At 34.8% G+C, this 20020-nt stretch overlaps 1 protein-coding gene across 2 annotated transcripts in view; it reads right to left on the bottom strand.

Moving 5' to 3' along the window:
- The window catches only part of MON2 (MON2 homolog, regulator of endosome-to-Golgi trafficking), a 167878-nt gene that overhangs the window by 109485 nt on the left and 38373 nt on the right, over positions 1-20020 (bottom strand). For both annotated transcript variants that reach the window (XM_074226230.1, XM_074226231.1), the window contains exons 2-4: positions 18268-18331; positions 2266-2393; positions 241-372 (exon numbers count right to left, since the gene is read on the bottom strand). In XM_074226230.1, coding sequence (XP_074082331.1) covers positions 241-372; positions 2266-2393; positions 18268-18331 — 324 coding nt within the window. The remainder of the gene's footprint in view (positions 1-240; positions 373-2265; positions 2394-18267; positions 18332-20020) is intronic.

The raw sequence follows: 20020 nt of genomic DNA on the forward strand, positions 1-20020 counted from the left end.
TATGATAACACATAACTTATGCCATAGGTCTGGCAGTTACCTTAAGTTCATTTAATGATAAAACTCAGAGCAAAAAAAAAAGATTGCTGACCCTAGATCTATTTTGTAATTATTAGCCAAAACAATGTCCACACTATAGTTGTATTTAATTCCAATAAATTCAGCTGTTTCCTGAAATTAGTTTGAATTAAACAGGAAGTGTCAGAGAAACAATTCAATGGGGTAGAAAAGAGATGCTACCTTAGAGAGGGCTTCATCATGAACTACAGTGTTGGTTGTTAAAAGAACGAGAACAGTTTGAAGTAGCTTTAGTTCTTCAAGGCTATTTTCCATCAGCTGCCAAAGCATGTTAATGATGTTCCCTGCTGCAGTCTGTAAAATAGTACATTTTGTCAATTGTTATCAATGAAATAAAATACATCTATTAAAAGTCACATACAGAACAAGAAATGCTATGACCTACAGACTGGAAAGGATTTTAAACATTCATTTAATCTTTTTATAAGATGAGGAAAACAGAGGCCCCTGGAAATTAAGTGACTTACTCATGTAGTAAACAGCAGACTAAGATTTGAACCTAGGTACTCTGTCTTCTAATATTCATGTGACAAAAATCTTCAAGTAAAGAGAAAGTTCACAAATAGTGCCTCTCTCTGAAGAGGTATCATTGGGACTATTGGTTAATGAAAAGTCAGCACAATATAGTAGAAGGATGTCCAGAAGACTATGGATTCAAACTTGCCTCTGAAAGAACATAATAGATGACCCTGTCTACAACACTTTTCCTTTTAAGAGTCAGGGTTATTTTCAAACATACTACAGCTACAGAGAGAGAGTCTACACCAGGAGCTTCCAACATTAGTAAAATGTTTCATTAATATCATATTGATATCAGATAGATATCAGATATCTAAGAAAACACCTCCAAAGAAATACACACAAAATGGCTAATATAATTCATCCCCCTATGTTATTGCATCCCTTCTTGTGTATGTCTACTAGTTCTGAATAGGCTTAAATTTTCTCTCCAAAAAATATTTAAGTAGCACCTACTTTTCTCCTAAGTATGGCTGCTCATATTGGGACACATTCCAATATGACCAAGGAGTTATAGAAATATATAGTCAAGAGCAAGCATTTGATTACAATAACTATGTTTTCTTCAAATGTTGAATAAATTTCCCTTTTCTGCTATTCTTTCCTCATTAGAATTAATTCCCCCAAACATTTGTCTCTTCTATTAATATAATTTTTCAAATAAATATGGGTCTACCTAAGTTGATTGGTTTTACATATCAGTTACTTTTAAATTTAAAGCATTTCAGCATTTTTCCTTAATATACATCAATACTTTAGGGAACACCACCCCTCCCACCAGTATGAGTATACCCTCCATCAAAACAAAGAGCATGAGTTGCTATGGACAATAAAGAAAATAATCAACAAGATATACTACACTAAGTCACGTTATACATAAACTACACAAAAAGAGTTTATACATATATACATACATATATACATATACATATACATATACACATATATATATACATATATATATATGAAATGAATTAGGATCAGTACTTTTTAGTAAAAAGTATTTGGGTCTATGAAATTTGTTCCTTCACAACAGCTTAACTGGTATCCTTCAGAGCAAAGATTTAAGATATGTTTATAGAAGTAAGGCAAGCACTGAATATACTTGAATTATATTAGGTTTCACATAGGAAAAATATTGTTATGTAGTTCTAAAAACTTGTAAATCAATAAGCAAATAATTTTATGTAGTCTATAAATTCATCAATTCCTTTTCCTCCCTTTAAACAAACAATTGAACTTGAGTATATCTATGCTATTTACAAATCTATGCAAAGCAATTAACTTTAGGAAATAACAATATGTGTGATAAAACTAAATATTTACTCTTTGATTATAAAAATTCTACTCCATTTTATGGAACCTTAATATGTAAGAGTATTCCTTGAATAAAGAATTACGCAACCTTTAATAATACAAATCAACACATATACTTCATATATAATACATAAATAAAATCATGTTTAATGCATATAAATCAATCATATGTACAATTGATCCAATAAATTATTGTTGCCTTTTTGACAGTATTTTATGTTTCCCTGAATTTAAATGTCTCCATTAAATTAGTACCTAAAACTAAAACACAAGCATACCTTCTTTCCCATTTATGAAAAATCATATTATTCCATTCCAAGGAAAAATTTACATAAATTATGCCTTTCTTACCTCAGAAACAACTTCATGTGACATAAGCCTCTGAATAGCTGCTAAACACAACTGCGTGATCTTTGGTTCCTTGGTTCCACATCCCATCAAGAAAGGCTGAACAACCTCTGAGCTGTTCTCTTTTAAGGCTTTAGAACACATATAAAGTAAGTTAGTAAACAATTTATAACTCTTAATAGATTTATTCTAAAAGAATCACTGTAGTGGTGATATTCCTAATTAAAATAATTTCTTAAAAATAAAATGTCAAATAAGCAGCTCGTCAGTGTTAAGAATATTATACTTAAAATCAGGAGGTCTAGGTTTGAATTCTCCGATCTGCTGTGTGATCCTGGACAATTTAACCTCTCTGTGACTCAGCTTCCTCACCTGAATGGACTGGATGAAAGAAACTCTAAGGTCTTAATCAGCTTTAAAATGTTCTGATTGTATGAAATTAAAAACCTTGGTGGTAAGAGCAGTAGGTTCTAAGAGTAAGCATTGGGATCTTCTACTCTTTACATTTATGGTCACCTTAATTTCATTCCTTCTAAAATGTCATGTCCTACCTTCCTTTTGAGGAGCACTTTTTCCTAGTTTTCTTATTGCAGAAAAGAAATCATAAATAAAATCATGATTTTAGGATATAAAACAAGATTTGAATAATAGTTTAAAAAAAGGAACATCCTTGAGACTTCATAATCATCCTCAAATTAGAGAATTAAATACTAGATAAATCTTTCATAATACTAATATTATATTTATATAGCATAGTATCACTTTATACACATTATATATCTCTGAAGCACAAAGAAGCATCTAAAGTATAAACAAAATAAACTTTAAAGAGCAATTCAGAGTTAAGAGATAGTATACAGGAGCAATAACCAAAAAATTCATAACCAACATGTTCAAAAACCATATAAATAAAAAGCAATTTAATCTGGATGGGAGTTTGGTCAGCCAGGGAGAAAAGAGAAATATAAACATTTTACTTATCTGCTTTTAAAATTATAAATCAGAAATGTGAGCATCATTTAAAAAATAATATATTTCAAAAATAACAATAATCAATACATTTCACAATGACTGTCTGAAGGAGATGGAAAGGAACATAAAGTGGGAGTAGGCAGACAAACATCGAAAAACAAAAACATAAAGGGGAAAATGGAAAACACAGAATTGGAGTCAAAGGATTTTGAGTTCAAATGTTGGTTCCGCTATTTACATCTGTAAGAGTCTGAACAAGTCACTTAACTTCTTTGGAATTCAGTTTCCACATCTATGAGAAAGCATTGAGCCAGATGTTCTATTCCAGCTCTAAATCTTATAAAACAAAACTTATTTTAATAAAGTGAATCGTATTTGAAATGTTCATCAAATGAATTTATCTGACTCTCCCTTTAAAGATGGCCAATAAATCAAAGACTTTGTTAAGTAAGTCTTCTTTCAGAAGAATTGTAAACTATCAATCACATGAAAGGTTGCTCCAGATCAATAAGAGAAATACAGTCCAAGAGTTTACATCATATATCTTAATAAACTCAAAATGGATGCATGAACTAAATATTACAAATCATAGTGATAAAGACAGAAACAGATTTATGATTTCACTGGTAGAGCGAATTCTCTAGTGAGGAAATTCTTTCCTGTCCTTTTTAGATAACTTGAGAGTTTTAGACGGCTGCCTATAACACTGAAAGATTAAATGACTTGACCCAGGTCAAACAGTCAGTATGCACCAAATGATAAACTTAGGTCTTCCTAGATAGCTATACTATTATCATTATTCCATACAAATTAAAATAATTAACTCAAGTATATTTCATAACTTTGGCTGGAGAAACACTATAGGCCATAACAGTATTGTGATTACATGAAATTGAAAAACTCCTGTTCAAACAAACAGGATGAAAAAGGAATTTATGGAAGAGGAAACATCTCCATATCAAATATCTCTGTAAGGAAACTAATATCCAAGATACATGGACAACAGAATGATTTAAGAACAATAACTACTTGTTCCCCAAGAGGTCAAAGAACAAAAGCCAACAATTCTTAAAAAGAAGAATATTAAAGTAACAATCATCTGAAAGACTTCTTTAAATGATTAAAAATAAGAGAAATGCAAATAAAACAACCTTTAGTTTTCAATCTCACAATAAAAAATTTGATTTTATTGCTTAGTGAGTTACTGTAACTTATGCATGTGTAGCCAATGACTTCTGTGCCAAGTTTACAAAATACATTCAGTACAGTTAACCAAATCACAGCCTTTAATAATCTACATAGTACAGTCAACTATATCACAGCCTTTAATGATCTTATAGGTTAATGTTTGAGTTGAAGAGATTATGGAAAGATGTAGACATTAATGAATTGGGCCAAATATTCAATAAGCTATTTTATGATTATATAAAGAAAGAAACCAAAATGTTCATACCCACTGACTCAGAAATCGGTTTATACCTCAAAGAGGCCAATGACAAAAAGACTCAGCTATAACAAAATATTTATAGCAGGACTTTCAATGGGAGCAAAAGAAGTGGAAACCAATAGATAACCACTGATTGGGGAATGGGAAAATAAAATGCAATCGATTCATAAATGTAATTTTGTGTTATAAGAAAAAGAGGATGAATCCAGAGAACCATGGAAAGATATGAACTGAATCAAAATGAAATGATTCCAAGAAAACCATACTTAAAAATCATTACTATCACCACCATCACCATGACCATCACCCATCATCACAGCACCTATGTGGTGTGCTATCATCATCTCCATTTTAAAGATGGGAAAACTAAAATTAGGCAGAGGGTAAGTGCTAGTGATGCTAACACTCTATCCCCAGTACCACTGAGCTAGCTCTACACCAACACACACCCAAGCCCACCCACACCCACACCTCAAAGATTTAAAAATGAAACAACCAAGCAATCCAAATGAAAGGCTGAAAAATGATAATGACCAAGCTGGACCCTATAAGAAAGCACCTTCCTTGGCTTTAAAGACATAAAAGACTATGGGTATGGAATTCTTCATAAAATGTTAGATCTTCTATAATTTTGATGAACTGAATTTACTCTTTTTTTAATTCTTTCTTTTAAGGAATGGTTCTCTGGGAGAGGCAGAGGTAAAGGACTGGGAATTGTAGGTGATATAAAAACAAAGATTTCAATTTAAATTTATTAAAATGTCCATAACCCTTTGACTCAAAGACTTCACTGCTAAGTACATATCCCCAACACAAAAACAGAAAATGTCAACATGTGCTGAAAAATTCATAGCAGTGCTGTATGTTACAGCAAAGAACTGCAAACAAGAAACTCATTGACTGGGTAAATAACCAAGCAAATGGTAGTACATAAATGTAATGGAATATTGTTGAGCCATAGAAACAATACAGTGTAGCATGGAAAGATTTATATGAATAGATGCAAAGTAAAGGTAATCAGGAAAACAACACAAAGATTACAACAAAGTAAACTAAAAAAAAACAGTAACAACTAAATACAATTCATGATTGCAATAACAAAACCCTCTAGAAGGAAAAAAAATATATATACTTCTCTTTCTTCTCTAAAGAAGTGATATACCATGGTTGTTGAACATTGTATATTCTATCAGACTAGGTTGATATGTTCATCAGTTTTGCTAAACTGCTCTTTACATTCTTTTTTATTATTTGCTATAAGAAATAACATTTCTGAATGTACTTTGGGGAGGGAAGAAGGAAATATATTTGAAAGACACAATGATGTAAAAACAAAGATAAGAAATTTTTTTAAAACTATCATCAGTTATCATTCAAAATATTGTTTAAGATTTTCCATATCTATTTTTTGTAAAGTAAAAGTACATTCTAACCATACTTAAGATATTGATTTTAACTTCTGCTAATGGATTGGCTTCATAAAAACTCCTAAGGAAAAGCAAAAGTTTAAGATACTGAAACACATTACATAAATAATGTACTATGTTTAAAATAAGATAAAAATTTTAACTACTATATGTTTTTAATAATGATTAAATGAAGCTTCACTAATCTATCAGTTAAAGAATCATGAACAAAAGATGAGACATGAGAGTTTTTTTGGGTTTTTTTGCAAGGCAATGGGGTTAAAGTGGCTTGCCCAAGGCCACATAGCTAGGTAATTAAGTGTCTGAGGCCGGATTTGAACTCAGGTACTCCTGACACCAGGGCCGGTGCTTCATCCACTGCACCACCTAACTGCCCTGAGAGTTGTTTTAAAACAAAGATATTTCCGAAAAGAAAACAGTAAATGGAACATCCAATATTATCTATAAAGAATTTTCAAAGCATCTCTTTAATTATGTTTCAAAAAAAATTGATTACAAAGACTCTACAATAGGAAATAACAAAATCTTACTCTACCATCCACATTTATGTGACACAAGAAAGTTTCAAGTTTTAATTTCCTCATCTCCAAAGTAAAGGGACTAAAGTATATAATCTATCTTCATTTTTCTAATCTAACATTCTATGAATCTAAACATTCCATGCGGTGTCCTGACAAACTCTAATATAACTAATCTAGGCAATGGAAAATATCACAAAGGAGCAGTTTTCCAAAGCTGAGCTAGGTTCTGCCCTATTTCCCAAGTTCCTTTGTCTCAGATCACAATTCACATTAAAAGATTTTCCATGATAATGTTTCAATGCAAAGCTGAAACAAATTTACAAGTGTAAAATGGGAATTGTTATTATAGTCTATTGAACTATGAGTATCACAATTCATTTCACAATATCTATTTTATAATTATCATGATTTTTCTTGTGATGATAATAGTTACCATACATATAGTACTTTAATGATTACAATATTGTCATTGGATCCTCACAACTCTGAAAGGGAGGTGCTATTACTGCCTTCATTTTACAGATGTGGAAACTAAGACAGTGAGAGATTAAGTCAATTGACTAGTGTCAGATATCTAGCAGGTGTCTGGGAAGAATTCAAATTCAGATCTTCCTGACTCTAAGTCAAGAACTTTATGAAAGTGTGCCAGCTAGCTAACCATACTTATAATGTGCATACAAATATTTCCATCTTTTTTAATCTTCCAATTTTCCAACAGTGAATGCTACCCTCTTTTTTAGGGAGTAAATAATTACTTTTGTTTGTCAGAAAATATAAACATGCATAGATAGTTATTAATAATTACAGAATCTTTGTGTACTGGAAGTTCATTATCCTCTCCCCACATAATGAGTTATCATTCAAATTAAGAATCCCAGGGGAAAAGATGCTAAGAACTCTCAATAGAGACCACCCTCTGGCAGTGGTCAGGCCTTGAAATGCATACATTAATACCTATTTAATTTTAATTGCCTCTTGGTTTCTTTTGCTTTACTCTCTGAAAGAAGCCTAAAAAGTTGCTCCCTGCCTTTCCAAATTTAATTTATAGGTAAATGTCTACCTGAACCTCCAGAGTACCATATCACATCGGATTATGGATAAGATCCTCCACATACCCAATGTGAGCTAACCTTGAATAAAATTGAAAAATGTTAGTTTCATATTCTATCCTCCCTTTTCCTTCACACGGGTACTGTGCTCAAAGATCTCAAAGCACACATCTAGAAGTAGTAGATTAAAAACTTGCCTTTGCCAAATCACCATCTATTCTCCCATCCCATTAAGGAGAATCTCTTAACACACCAGAAATAAACTTTTCCTGTAGAGAAAAGGAAAAAAGAGGGTTGGGAAGCCATCTTAATAGCTATCACATCACCACCATGATTTGGACAGATTTGGACAGATTTGGAGCACCTGTGACAGGTAGATAACATCAACCTCTTGGCTCCAGACAGCTGTACAAAACATCCTCTTTCAGATGCATAAACCTTTCTGAATAAGATTCCTCTTTTTTTCTTTCCCTATAGCAGAGCCCAAGTAACTACATAATTTAGAGAGGCCTTTAAGAACAAATAAAGGGACTCAGAAAACTCTGAGCTGCAACAAGATACCCTGATTTAGAGATTCAAAAATATGATTCAATAGCAGCACTTCTCAAACTTTATCATCCTATGACATTATCTCTTGTCATCTTCAAATAGCCAGTAACCAGGACTCCCTTTGTCCCACAAGAGAAAGTCCATGAAGCTACAATATGAATGTCTTTCCTTCTTTTACCCATTTTAAGTTTCTCTCCTATCACTTATATTTTTATAGGATTTAAAGATTTAAAGACCTTAAAGGTCTTTAAAGTACCTTAAAGGTCAATTAATTAGACTTCTAGGGTCAAAATGGAGGAGTGAAGAAGGAATTCTCTAAAGTCCTCCCAAATTCCCTTCCAAACAACTAGAAAACTGTCTCAGAACTGATCTAGAAGCAGGAAAGCAGCTTACCTGCATAGCAGAAAAGGTCTGGCTCACTAGAGTGGGTGGGGAGGAAGGTTCAAGAGCAGTAGCAGATAGCAGCAAGTCTCACAGAAGAGAGTCTGCAGCAAGGCCCCAAGCTGGGAGGCAATCCACCAACAAGGCCCCACCCTTGTGCAAACCAGCAGCCCCTCTGCAAGTATGCAATCTGAGCAATACAGCAAAAACCCACTTCAGCAAGCCCACACTCAGTATAAGCCACCAGTGAGCCTGGGTCCTAACCAGGACAGAAACCCAGACCCAGAGCTGGCCAATAGTGAGACCCTAACCCTGGGGCCTGTCAACAGAGAGATCCTGTTTCCTGTTTTCCCTCTCAATCAATTCAGCAGCAGGGTACCACCCCTGGGTTAGGTTAGCAGTACCAACTTAGAGGAGACCAACAGTAGGCCCCACCTGCAAGTACAGACCAGAAGGGGAGCCTACCCTCCCGTGAAAGTAAGCTGCTAAATCCTGAAGTCCAGTGAAAACGAACAGTAAGACCCTGAGCCCCAGACCAAAAAGAACAGAGCCCAACTCTCACGTAAAAACATGTCACAAAAAAAGGCAGAAAAATGAGCAAAAAACATAAAGAATGACTATAGAAAGTTACTGTGGTGACAGGGAGGATCAAGGAATAAACTTAGAAGAGGACAATAATATAATAAATGGTTATGTGTGAAGCCTTAAAACAAAATTTAATTTGGTCTAAGAACCAAAAAGAATCCCAGAAGACCTTTAAAAGGATTTTAAAAGCAAATTAGTGGGGCAGATAGGTGGCGCAGTGGATAGAGCACTGGCCCTGGAGTACCTGAGTTCAAAACTCCAGTAACTGCAGTTCAAATCAGACCTCGGACACTTAATAATTACCTAGCTGTGTGGCCTTGGGCAAGCCACTTAACCCCTTTTGCCTTGCAAAAAAACAAAAACAAAACAAAAACTAGAAAAAAAAAAGCAAATTAGTGAAGTAGAAGAGAAAAATGAGAGTAATGCAAAAGAATCATAAAAACAAGAGTTGATAGCATAGTTCTCCTATAAAAATTTACTAAGGAAATTTACTGAGGAAAAATAACCTCACTAAAAACTAGAACTAGTAAAATGATAAAGGAAGTACAAATAATCCCTTAAAAATGCTACTGACCAAGTAGAAATTCATAACTCTGTGAGACATCAAGCTAGGTAAAATAAAATCCAAAAATTAAAGAATTAGAAGAAAATGTGAAATTGCTCAAAAGAAAAACAAATGACCTAGAAAACAGATCCAAGAGAGATAAATTAAGAATTATTGGACTCTCTGAAAGTCATGGTTAAAAAAGAAAGCCTTGGGGGCGGCTAGGTGGCATAGTGAATAAAGCACCAGCCTTGGAGTCAGGAGTACCTAGGTTCAAATCTGACCTCAGATACTTAATAATTACCTAGCTGTGTGGCCTTGGGCAAGTCACTTAACCCCATTTGACTTGCAAAATACCTAAAAAAAAAAAGCCATGATACAACATCTTTTGAGAAATTATGAAAGAAAACTGTCCTGATATATTAGTGGAGGAGGGGGGCAAAATAGAATTGAAAAAATTCTACAGTCATCTCCTCACAGATCCCAAAATGAAAAGTTCCAAGAATATCATAGCCAAATTCTAAAAATCTCACAACTAAATGCAGAAAAGCAAGAATAGCAAATGCTTCTTTTTTCAGTTCATATACAATAAAAACTATATTTAATAATGGACAACAGAACGATTAAAAATTAATTGGAAATTAAATAACTGATTCCTAAAATGAGTAGATCAAAAAAATAATTGATAATTTCATTAAAGAAAAAGATGAGACAGACAATATATCAAAATTTGCTGTTTTTCACTTTCTTTTTTTATCTTCCTTGACAACGTAACTAATATAGAAATGTTTTACATTTTTGTAACTGTTCGTAAATGTTTTGTAACTGTTTTGTAAATGTTTTGCATTTGTGTAACATATTCCTGATTCTTTGCTGTCTGGGGGGAGAGGGGAAGGGCAGAAAAGAGGGAGGGATAAAATTTGGAACTCAAAAATAAAAATGTTAAAAAAAATTTTTTTTGGTTTTTTTGCAAGGCAATGGGGGTTAAGTGATTTGCCCCAGGTCACACAGCTAGTGTCTGAGGTCAAATTTGAACTCAGGTACTCCTGACTCCAGGGCCAGTGCTACTGTGCCACCTAGCTGCCCCTTAAAAATTTTTTTAAAAAGATCAACTAATCTTCACTATGTATTATTTATTGTATAAACATTAGCTACAAAACAACTACTATATTCAAAAACTCATTTACAATATAATGGAAAACACTACCTATGTGACATTAGGTGAGTAAAATGAGTGGGTTGAACTAAAATTTTTACCACAGATTTAGGATGCTATCTATGAAAAGATGATATGGTTCCCTTCTCAATTGGTTACATTTTCATGACAAGCAAAGAAGCAGATACAAATTAAACTTGTAAAAAATGTTATCATGGCCACAAAAGATAAAAAGAAGTTGATCAGATCATAAATTAGAATAGTCAGTTTTTCAATGAGCCAACCAAGGACTGAGAAAATTCATGGCTAGAAAGAACACAAGAAGGGATGTCAAAGCAGGTAAAGAACATAGATAAGAAAACTAAAAGCAGCAGTAAGACAAGAAGCAAGAAAGGAAAACAAAGATAATGAGAAGCCAAGAAAAACAGAAGGGAAAGACATAAAGGGGCACAAAAATACAATCACAAACTCCACCTCACCTAATCAATAAATTCAATTCTAAAACATACCCCATCTCCTACTCATGAGCCAGTTAGTTGGGATTACTAATATTTACATAATAACAAAAACGGCTAACATTTATAGAGTGCTCACTCTGACTCAGACACTGGTTATGTGCTTTTTAATTATTATCTCATCTGATCCTCTGGGAGGCAGGTGCTATAATCATCTCCATTTTACAGATAAGGAAGCAGAGGCAGACAAGGGCTTAAGTAACTTGCTCAAGGATACACAGGCCACCGTGGTGCTGATTTATATTTAACAAATGAGGTTATTATATTTTATAGCCTTTCATTAGCACGAGGGATCATGCCTTTCAATTCCTATTTCCTTGTCTCAAGTGACTACAAACAAATTAGGTCTGGAAATTCTTAACAACTAGCCTTTGAGTAAAGGCTCTGTGATGGGTTTAATTTGTCTGTTTCCAGAGGATTTGCTTAGTTAAATATAAAAAAGATTATCATTTGGCTAACCAAAGGATGATAATTTTTTTTTGGCAAGGCAATGGGGTTAAGTGGCTTGCCCAAGGCCACACAGCTAGGCTTAATAATTATTAAGTGCCTGAGGTCGGGTTTGAACAAAGGTAATCCTGACTCCAGGGCGGGTGCTCTATCCACTGTGCCACCTAGCTACCCCGGGATGATAAATTTTTGCAAGACAAGTTGCAGAAGAGTTGCAATTTCACTAGTGCAGGGGACTGCCACATCAAAAAAGTCACAGATTTTTTTTTTTAATATTAAAGTTTTATTACCACCTGGAATAGAATATTTCAGCTATGGGTCACTATTCATGGATATAAAATGTTGATCTAGTATAAGCCAGGGCACTATAATCTTCAAAAAATTGTTTTTTTATGATATCAAGGAAAGAACAATCCAGTTGAAGTAAATGCCATGATCTTTAGTCATGAGAAAATCTACTATGTACACTGTAGGAAGCGTTTTCTTGTTCAGTCAATTATGTCTGACTCTTTATAATCCCATTTGTCAAAGATACTGAAGAGGTTTGCCATTTCCTCCTCTAGCTCATTTTACAGAGAAGGAAATCGGGACAAACAGGGTTAAGTGACTTGTCCAGGATCACAATAGTAAGTGTCTGAGGCCAGATTTGAATTTAGGAAGATAAATCTTTCTAATTCCAGGTCTCATTCTCTCTATCCACTGAGCCACCTAACTGTCCCATTATAGGCAAAACTGAAATTGTCCCCGACCCAACGAAATTTAAATTCTAACTTTATGATCCACATATACAAAGGGGCGGCTGGGTGGCGCAATGGTTAAAGCACCGGCCCTGGAGTCAGGAGTACCTGGGTTCAAATCCGGTCTCAGACACTTAATAATTACCTAGCTCTGAGGTCTTGGGCAAGCCACTTAACCCCATTTGCCAAAAATCTAAAAAAAAAAAACAAACCCCATATACAAAATATAAATGAACATTCACAGGAGATAATCCAACTGTTCAGTTTTACAGATGAGGAAACTGAGGACCAAAGATTTTAGTCATCTGCTAAATTAGAGAACAGCATAGCCAAGATTGAACCCAAATTCCCTGACAAGAAATTATCCATGATCTGTGGACAAGAAAGCCTCCTCATGAAACTTTCTTTTTTTGTTTTTTACTTTGTTTATTTAGTATTCCACAACCTTTCCCCCAATCTTGCTCCCCCCCCCCCCCCCACGGAAGGCAGTCCACAGTATACATTGATCCAAGTTGAATATGATGAGAGAGAAATCATACCCTAAAGGTAATAGCTTTTAGCCTCTGTTCAAACTCCACATTTCTTTATACATTGCTAAAATATTCTTGTTTAAGAGCAAATGTAACACTCTCTCCCACAAAAATATAGAACCCCATGAGAAATTAAGTAAAATAAAGAGAAAAAAAATGTGTTTCAGTCTGTGTTCTGATACAATCAGCTTTGTCTCAGGTAGCTCGCATTCTTCATCATAAATCCATCACAGAAGCCACCTCCATATTTTTCCACAGTTGCCATAACTCCCTCCACCCCTTCCTCCCCACTACCATATACTATATTCTCTCTCTGTCTCTGTCTCTGTCTCTGTCTCTGTCTCTCTCTCTCTCTCCACCCCGTCCTTCTTCCAAAATGTGCTCTTAGGGCAGCCAAGTGGTGCAGCAGACAAAGCACTGGCCCTGGGGGCATGAGGCCCCTAAGCTCACGTACCACCCCAAAGAGCCAGCTACTAACCGGCCCCATGGTCCCAGACAGGCCACTCAATCCCAGCACCTTGCAAAAAGTAAAAAAGAAAATGTTTTATATCTGACTATTCTCTATGATCTACCCTCTTCTGTATCACCCATATCCCCTTCTCTCCTCCTTACTCTAGATGTCTATACCCTATTGAGTGTGTATGCTGTTTCCTCTCTGAGCCATTTCTGATAAGAGTGAAAGTTCCCTCATTCCCCCTTGCCTTCCCCCCTTCCATATCATTGCAAAAGTTCATTGGAAAAAAAAATGTGAAGTATTTTAGCCTATTCCACCTCTCCTTTCTCTTACTCCCTGTACATTTCCCTTTTAGCCATTAACTCCATTTTTACAATGTATTATATCTTCAAATTCAGCTCACTCCTGTGCTGCATCTATAAAAGCTCCTTCTACCTTCTCTATTAAATGAGGAAGCTCATATGAGTATTACCAGTATCATTTTTATATGCAAGAATACATACAGTTCAACACCATTAAATCCCTCATAATTTACCCTTCTCCTCCGCTCTCTATGCTCCACCTGAGTCCTGTATTTGAAGGTCAAATTTTCTGTTCAGCTCTGGTCATTTCAACAGGAACATTTTATATTCTTCTGGTTCACTGAAAGTCCATCTTTTCCCCTGGAAGAGGATGTTCAGTTTTGCTGGTTAGATGATTCTCAGTTGCATTCCAAGCTCTTTTGCCTTCTGGAATATTATATTCCAAGCCTTACGAGCTCTTAATGTAGCTGCTGATAAGTCCTGTATGACTACAGCGCCACAATATTTGAATTATGTCCTTATAGCTGTTTGTAGTATTTTCTCTTTGACTTGGGAGTTCTAGAACTTGGCTATAATATTCCTGGGGGTTGGTTTTTTTTGTGTCTCTTTCCAGGGGAGATTGATGGATTCTCTCAATTTCTATTTTGCCCTCTGCTTCTAGGATATCAAGACAATTTTCCTGTAGGAATTCTTTAAAAATGACGTCAAGGCTCTTTTCCTGATCATGATTTTCAGGTATCCTAATAAATTTTTAAATTATCTTTCCTGAATCTATTTTCCAGATCTTTTACATTTTCTTCTAATTTTTCATTCTTTTGGTGTTGAAGTATTGTGTCATGATTTCTCATAAGTCATCAGCTTCCTTTTAGCTCCATTCTACATCTGAAAGATTTGTTTTCCTCACAGAACTTTCTTATCTTTTTTTCCATCTGGCCAATTCTACTTTTTAAAGCATTCTTCTCCTCAATAACTTTTTGAACTGTTTTATCCATTTGATCTAAGCTGGCTTTTAACATGTTATTTTCTTCAGCATTTCTTTGGATCTCCCTGACTAAGCTGCTGACTTTGTTTTCATGTTTTTTTCCTTCATCTCTTTCCTTTCTTTTCCCAATTTTTCTTCTATCTCCCTTACTTGATTTTCAAAATCTTCTTTGAGTTCTTTCATAACCTGAGCCCAACTTCCATTTTTCTTGGAGTCTTTAGATGCAGAAGCTTGTACTTCTTCATCCTCAGATTGAGTATTTGATCCTCCTTGTAATCATAGACAAAGTATTTGTCAATGGTCTGGTTCCTCTTTTTTCTCTGTTTACTGATTTCTCCAGCCAATATGTGGTTTTGGGGTGCTTCCTCAGCTTTTGAGTATTATTAGCACACCCTCCCACAAGGACCTCAGTGTGTGAGGCTTTGACTGCTCTCCTGGTCTGTGAATGACCACAAGCAAACCCCTCTGCCACAGGGCTAGGGGGAAGGGAGTCCCTGTTCTATTGGGCGGGGGGGGGGCCTTAGACTGCAAACAGGATCTGATTGTGGTCAGGGCCCCAGAGTCCTGATTGAGGGACAGAGGACAGACCTCAGAAGTCTCTCTCTACTCCCCTACCTTCGGGGGGCTGATGCTCAGGGTGTAGTTACCTGGAGGCTCCTGCATGCTGGCTACTGCCTCTGTTTCCTGGATCTTGGCAGATTGACTGCCACAACCAACTTGAGGGTCTGGACTTCCGGCTCGCTCTGGTAGAGGTCTCCACGTTGATCCTTCAAGTTGTGCTTGATGCTCCCTGAGGTGTAGGTCAGGAAATTGCTTCTGCTGCCGAGAGCTACAGCTCCCAGACACTCTGGGGCTGTTCCCAGGAGGCTGAAGCTTCTTCACTCTGGTAGGCAGCCCCTCTAACCCCATGGAAAGGAGTTTTTCCACTATTTTCCAAGTTACCTTGGGCTGGAGAATTGTCTCACTGGATCTTTCTATGGGTTCTATCTCTCAAAAATTTAGTTAGAGTCATAATTTTAAGATTTTTGAAATATTTTAGAGAGAGCACCTAGGAGAGGCTCTTCTCCTGCTGCCATCTTTCCCCTGAAACTTTTAAAAAGAATACAGGTACTTTCAATTAAAATATTTTTCTATTACTACTTATTGAATTTTCCAGGTTTTCAATGCTTGTATTACCTGCCACCGAATTCTCACTTATGTCAATATTCATGAAAAGACACAAGGGAAAAAAGTAATGGGCTATGTGAAACAGATGGTTGAGAAGGAAAATTTTTTTCAGATATAAACTGTTAGTAATAGGTTAGAAAAGTATGAAGTAGAATTTTGATCTCAATGAAATCCATAAGAATTGAACTCACAGAATCCCTGCTAAAATCTGTGTGACTTCTGATGGGGGGGGGGGGAGTTTGACAGCAGACCTCTCCAAATTCTTTCCCTCATCTAAACTTATACCTCTCACAAATTATTTTGACCATATTAATCTACTGCCTTTTATCTCTTGTACTACATTAAACTACTGATTTGTTCTTTAACCTTTAATCTGTGTATAACACTATACTTCAGGGCAAATATTATAGCATTTTTTTTAAACTTACCCCTCCCCCACCCAAACAGAGCCACTAACAGGATTTTTGCAAATAAACAGATGTTCAATAAGTAGTGGCTAAATGAAGTACCTTACTGTTATTTGTAAAATATTAATAATTATTCATTAAAATTACACTGAATTGTTAAAATATACCAAATAAGTCAAAAATATTTTATAATGAGAAAATAATTTGGATAGATTTATCATTAAAATTATCACAATTTCATTTATTATTATTTAAATTATCACAATGGTTTAAAAAAATTGTTCTCAATAGTGTGTTTCTTATTATAATACAACAAAGTCATTCAAAATCATTTTTTTACTCCTAAGAAAAATTGTGACTATGAAAACAAAATTTGTAGGTAAAAGTAGGGTCAAGAAATCTGGTTTCATATATAAAATATACTGAAACTATTTCTCTTATTTATTTCCAAACAGAAAAAGAAATTTTTCTCAGTTTTGAATCTTATGCATTTGTCACTGCTGACATTACCTGGCATAGGATTCCCACTTATGTCAGCATTCATGAGAGCAATGAAAACAAAGAAAAAATAGAGGAGGCATTAAAGGAAAATGTCTAAAGAGAGAGAGGTATAAATCAAAGAATCCTTCAGTGTCAAAAGAAATTAGGCTGAATGCTACTATCTCCTAGGTTACAAGAAGAGATACTTTAAGCACAAACTTCTTGGTCTTGCTGGATAGTAACAATCCTTATAGTTATGAATACTTGGGGGAGTTTGGGGGAAAAAAAGGTTCTTGCATTAAAAATTTGTCAGCTAATTTAATCAATTAAAGAAAGAAAGGGTAAAGAAAATTTACCCTTAAAACGTTCACTCCTGCATGATATAAACAATGATGGGAACAAGGGAAAATATGTATCATTATATTCAAAGATGACTATGGACCATCCTTTAATCTTACCTTCTTCTTTCCCGTCCCCTCCCACCAATACAGTCATAAGAATCATAGTGAATATACTTAGCTATTAGGAAACTGTGAAGGTTGATAACTGAATGAAGGAAATCAGTTGTGAAAAAGCAGTCCCCAGTCCCCAACACATTGGCAGGGTTTGGCTTTCTGAGAATGTCCATACACAAAAATTCATCCCCTATACAATCATTCATACCTTACAGTAACAAGCTAAAACAATTTCATTAAGAGAGTGTGTATAATGGAAGAGAAGGGGGAGATGGGAGCCAGAAAAATCTTTTCAAACTATATAGTGCTTCTGAGGTAGTTAAATTCCTATAACAGGGAGCTTAGGGCAGGATAGGGCAGTAAGAGTCAAAAAGAAAAAAAATTATCAAAAAATTGTGGAAAGTGAAAATAAGGAAATGGGACAGAGATAAACTTTATTTTGAAACCTAAGATCAGGCACATACCAATGAAACAAAAAGAAAGCCTTTCTTATCTCCTTCCCCCTCTCTGTGCCAATATAATCCACCAATGTGTTCCTAGCTGCTTCATGTACCATTGGTACCATAGTATTTTAGTGACAAGTCCTCGGAACTTAATCATCATTCATAATATGCTTTAAATTCCAACCAAATAACTTAAAAATGAATTTCTGGAATGTAATTCACTTGTCTGATGAAGACATATATATATATATGTATATATATATATATATATATACATATATATATGTATATATATATATATATATATGTATATTCTCTATTATCATTGGAAAAATTTTTCCTGAAATTTTAAGGAAAAGGGCAAGGTAACTGATCCTCTTTCCAAAAGAAGATTTTGACTTTCTACTTAGATATTCTTATCATTCACCACTATATTTTTAGTGCAAACAATTTACCTGTCAAAATTTCAGTGCTTCGTGCAGCTATCGTTTTAACTTTGATTATTCCTGATTCAGCAGCCTGTAAGAATGAATAAAAATAATTAGAACTTAAATCTGCTTTACCAAGCTTTCTTTACAAAAGAAAAACACAAAAAAATCAATCATCAAACAAGATGAAAAGTCATCACTACTACCTTATTTAATTCTCAAAATTTTGTTACCAGTCAAATCTCCATTTTTGAGAACAAGGTAAATACAAAAGTAAGGTAATTTATATTAAATATATTCAAATATGATTATAAAAACTTGATTATCTATGTTATAACTTATCCACTGCCATATTTAAAGCTATTTTAAATTCCTTTTCAGTATGTTTCTAGATTATCTAATTTAATTCCACCTTTATGTGCTATTATTAGCATAACAAATACCAGAGAAAGTAAAACCTAAAGAAGAAAATAAATTATTCCCTACCTGACAAATAATTTTAACACACTGGAATGTCAAATAACTTTTGCATTGAATTACTTGGGATATAATCCCTCATTTCCCTTCTGAAGCACAAATTAATGATGGTAAATTACTCTACTACCTCTTATTGGATAAATGTACATCAAATCTTGGTGCCCATACACAGAGAATACCTTTTTTCTTATACCTATTCATTTCTGAAATGTTTTGAGACACAGAATAAGAGTAATTCTAAGGTCAAAAGGAAAAAGAATTCATTGCCTATTTAAAACAATTTTTTTTATATTTCATGATGTGCATGATGAAAATTGCCCAGATATCCTAGAAGCAAAGGGCAAAATAGAAATTGAGAGAATCCACTGATCTCCCCCAGAAAGAGATCCCAAAAAAAAACAACCCCCAGGAATATTATAGCCAAGTTCCAGAACTCCCAAGTCAAAGAGAAAATACTACAAGCAACCAGAAGGACACAATTCCAATACCGTGGAGCTGCAGCCAAGATCACACAGGACTTATCAGCAATTACATTAAGAGCTGGTAAGGCTTGGAATATAATATTCCAGAAGGCAAAAGAGCTTGGAATGCAACTGAGAATCAACTAACCAGCAAAACTGAACAACCTCTTCCAGGGGAAAAGATGGACTTTCAATGAACCAGGGGAATTTCAAATGTTCCTGGAATGACCAAAGCTGAACAGAAAATTTGACCTTCAAATACAGGACTCAGGTGAAGCACAGAGAGCAGAGGAGAAGAGTAAATTATGAGGGATTTAATGGTGTTGAACTGTATGTATTCTTGCATATAAAAATGATACTGGTAATACTCATATGAGCTTCCTCATTTAATAGAGAAGGTAGAAGGAGCTTTTATAGATGCAGCACAGGAGTGAGCTGAATTTGAAGATATAATATATTGTAAAAATGGAGTCAATGGCTAAAAGGGAAATGTACAGGGAGTAAGAGAAAGGAGAGGTGGAATAGGCTAAAATACTTCACATTTTTTTTCCCAATGAACTTTTGCAATGATATGGAAGGGGGGGAGGCAAAGGGGGAATGAGGGAACTTTCACTCTTATCAGAAATGGCTCAGAGAGGAAACAGCATACACACTCAATAGGGTATAGACATCTAGAGTAAGGAGGAGAGAAGGGGGAAGGGGGGGATATGGGTGATAGAGGAGAGGGTAGATCATAGGAGAGAACAGTCAGATATAAAATATTTTCTTTTTTACTTTTTGCAAGGTGCTGGGACTTAATGATGATAAACTGCATGTATTCCTGCATAGAAAAAAAAGATACT

The sequence above is a fragment of the Macrotis lagotis genome, chromosome 2 (assembly GCF_037893015.1).
Source record: "Macrotis lagotis isolate mMagLag1 chromosome 2, bilby.v1.9.chrom.fasta, whole genome shotgun sequence".
NCBI classification, from domain to species: Eukaryota; Metazoa; Chordata; class Mammalia; order Peramelemorphia; family Peramelidae; genus Macrotis; species Macrotis lagotis.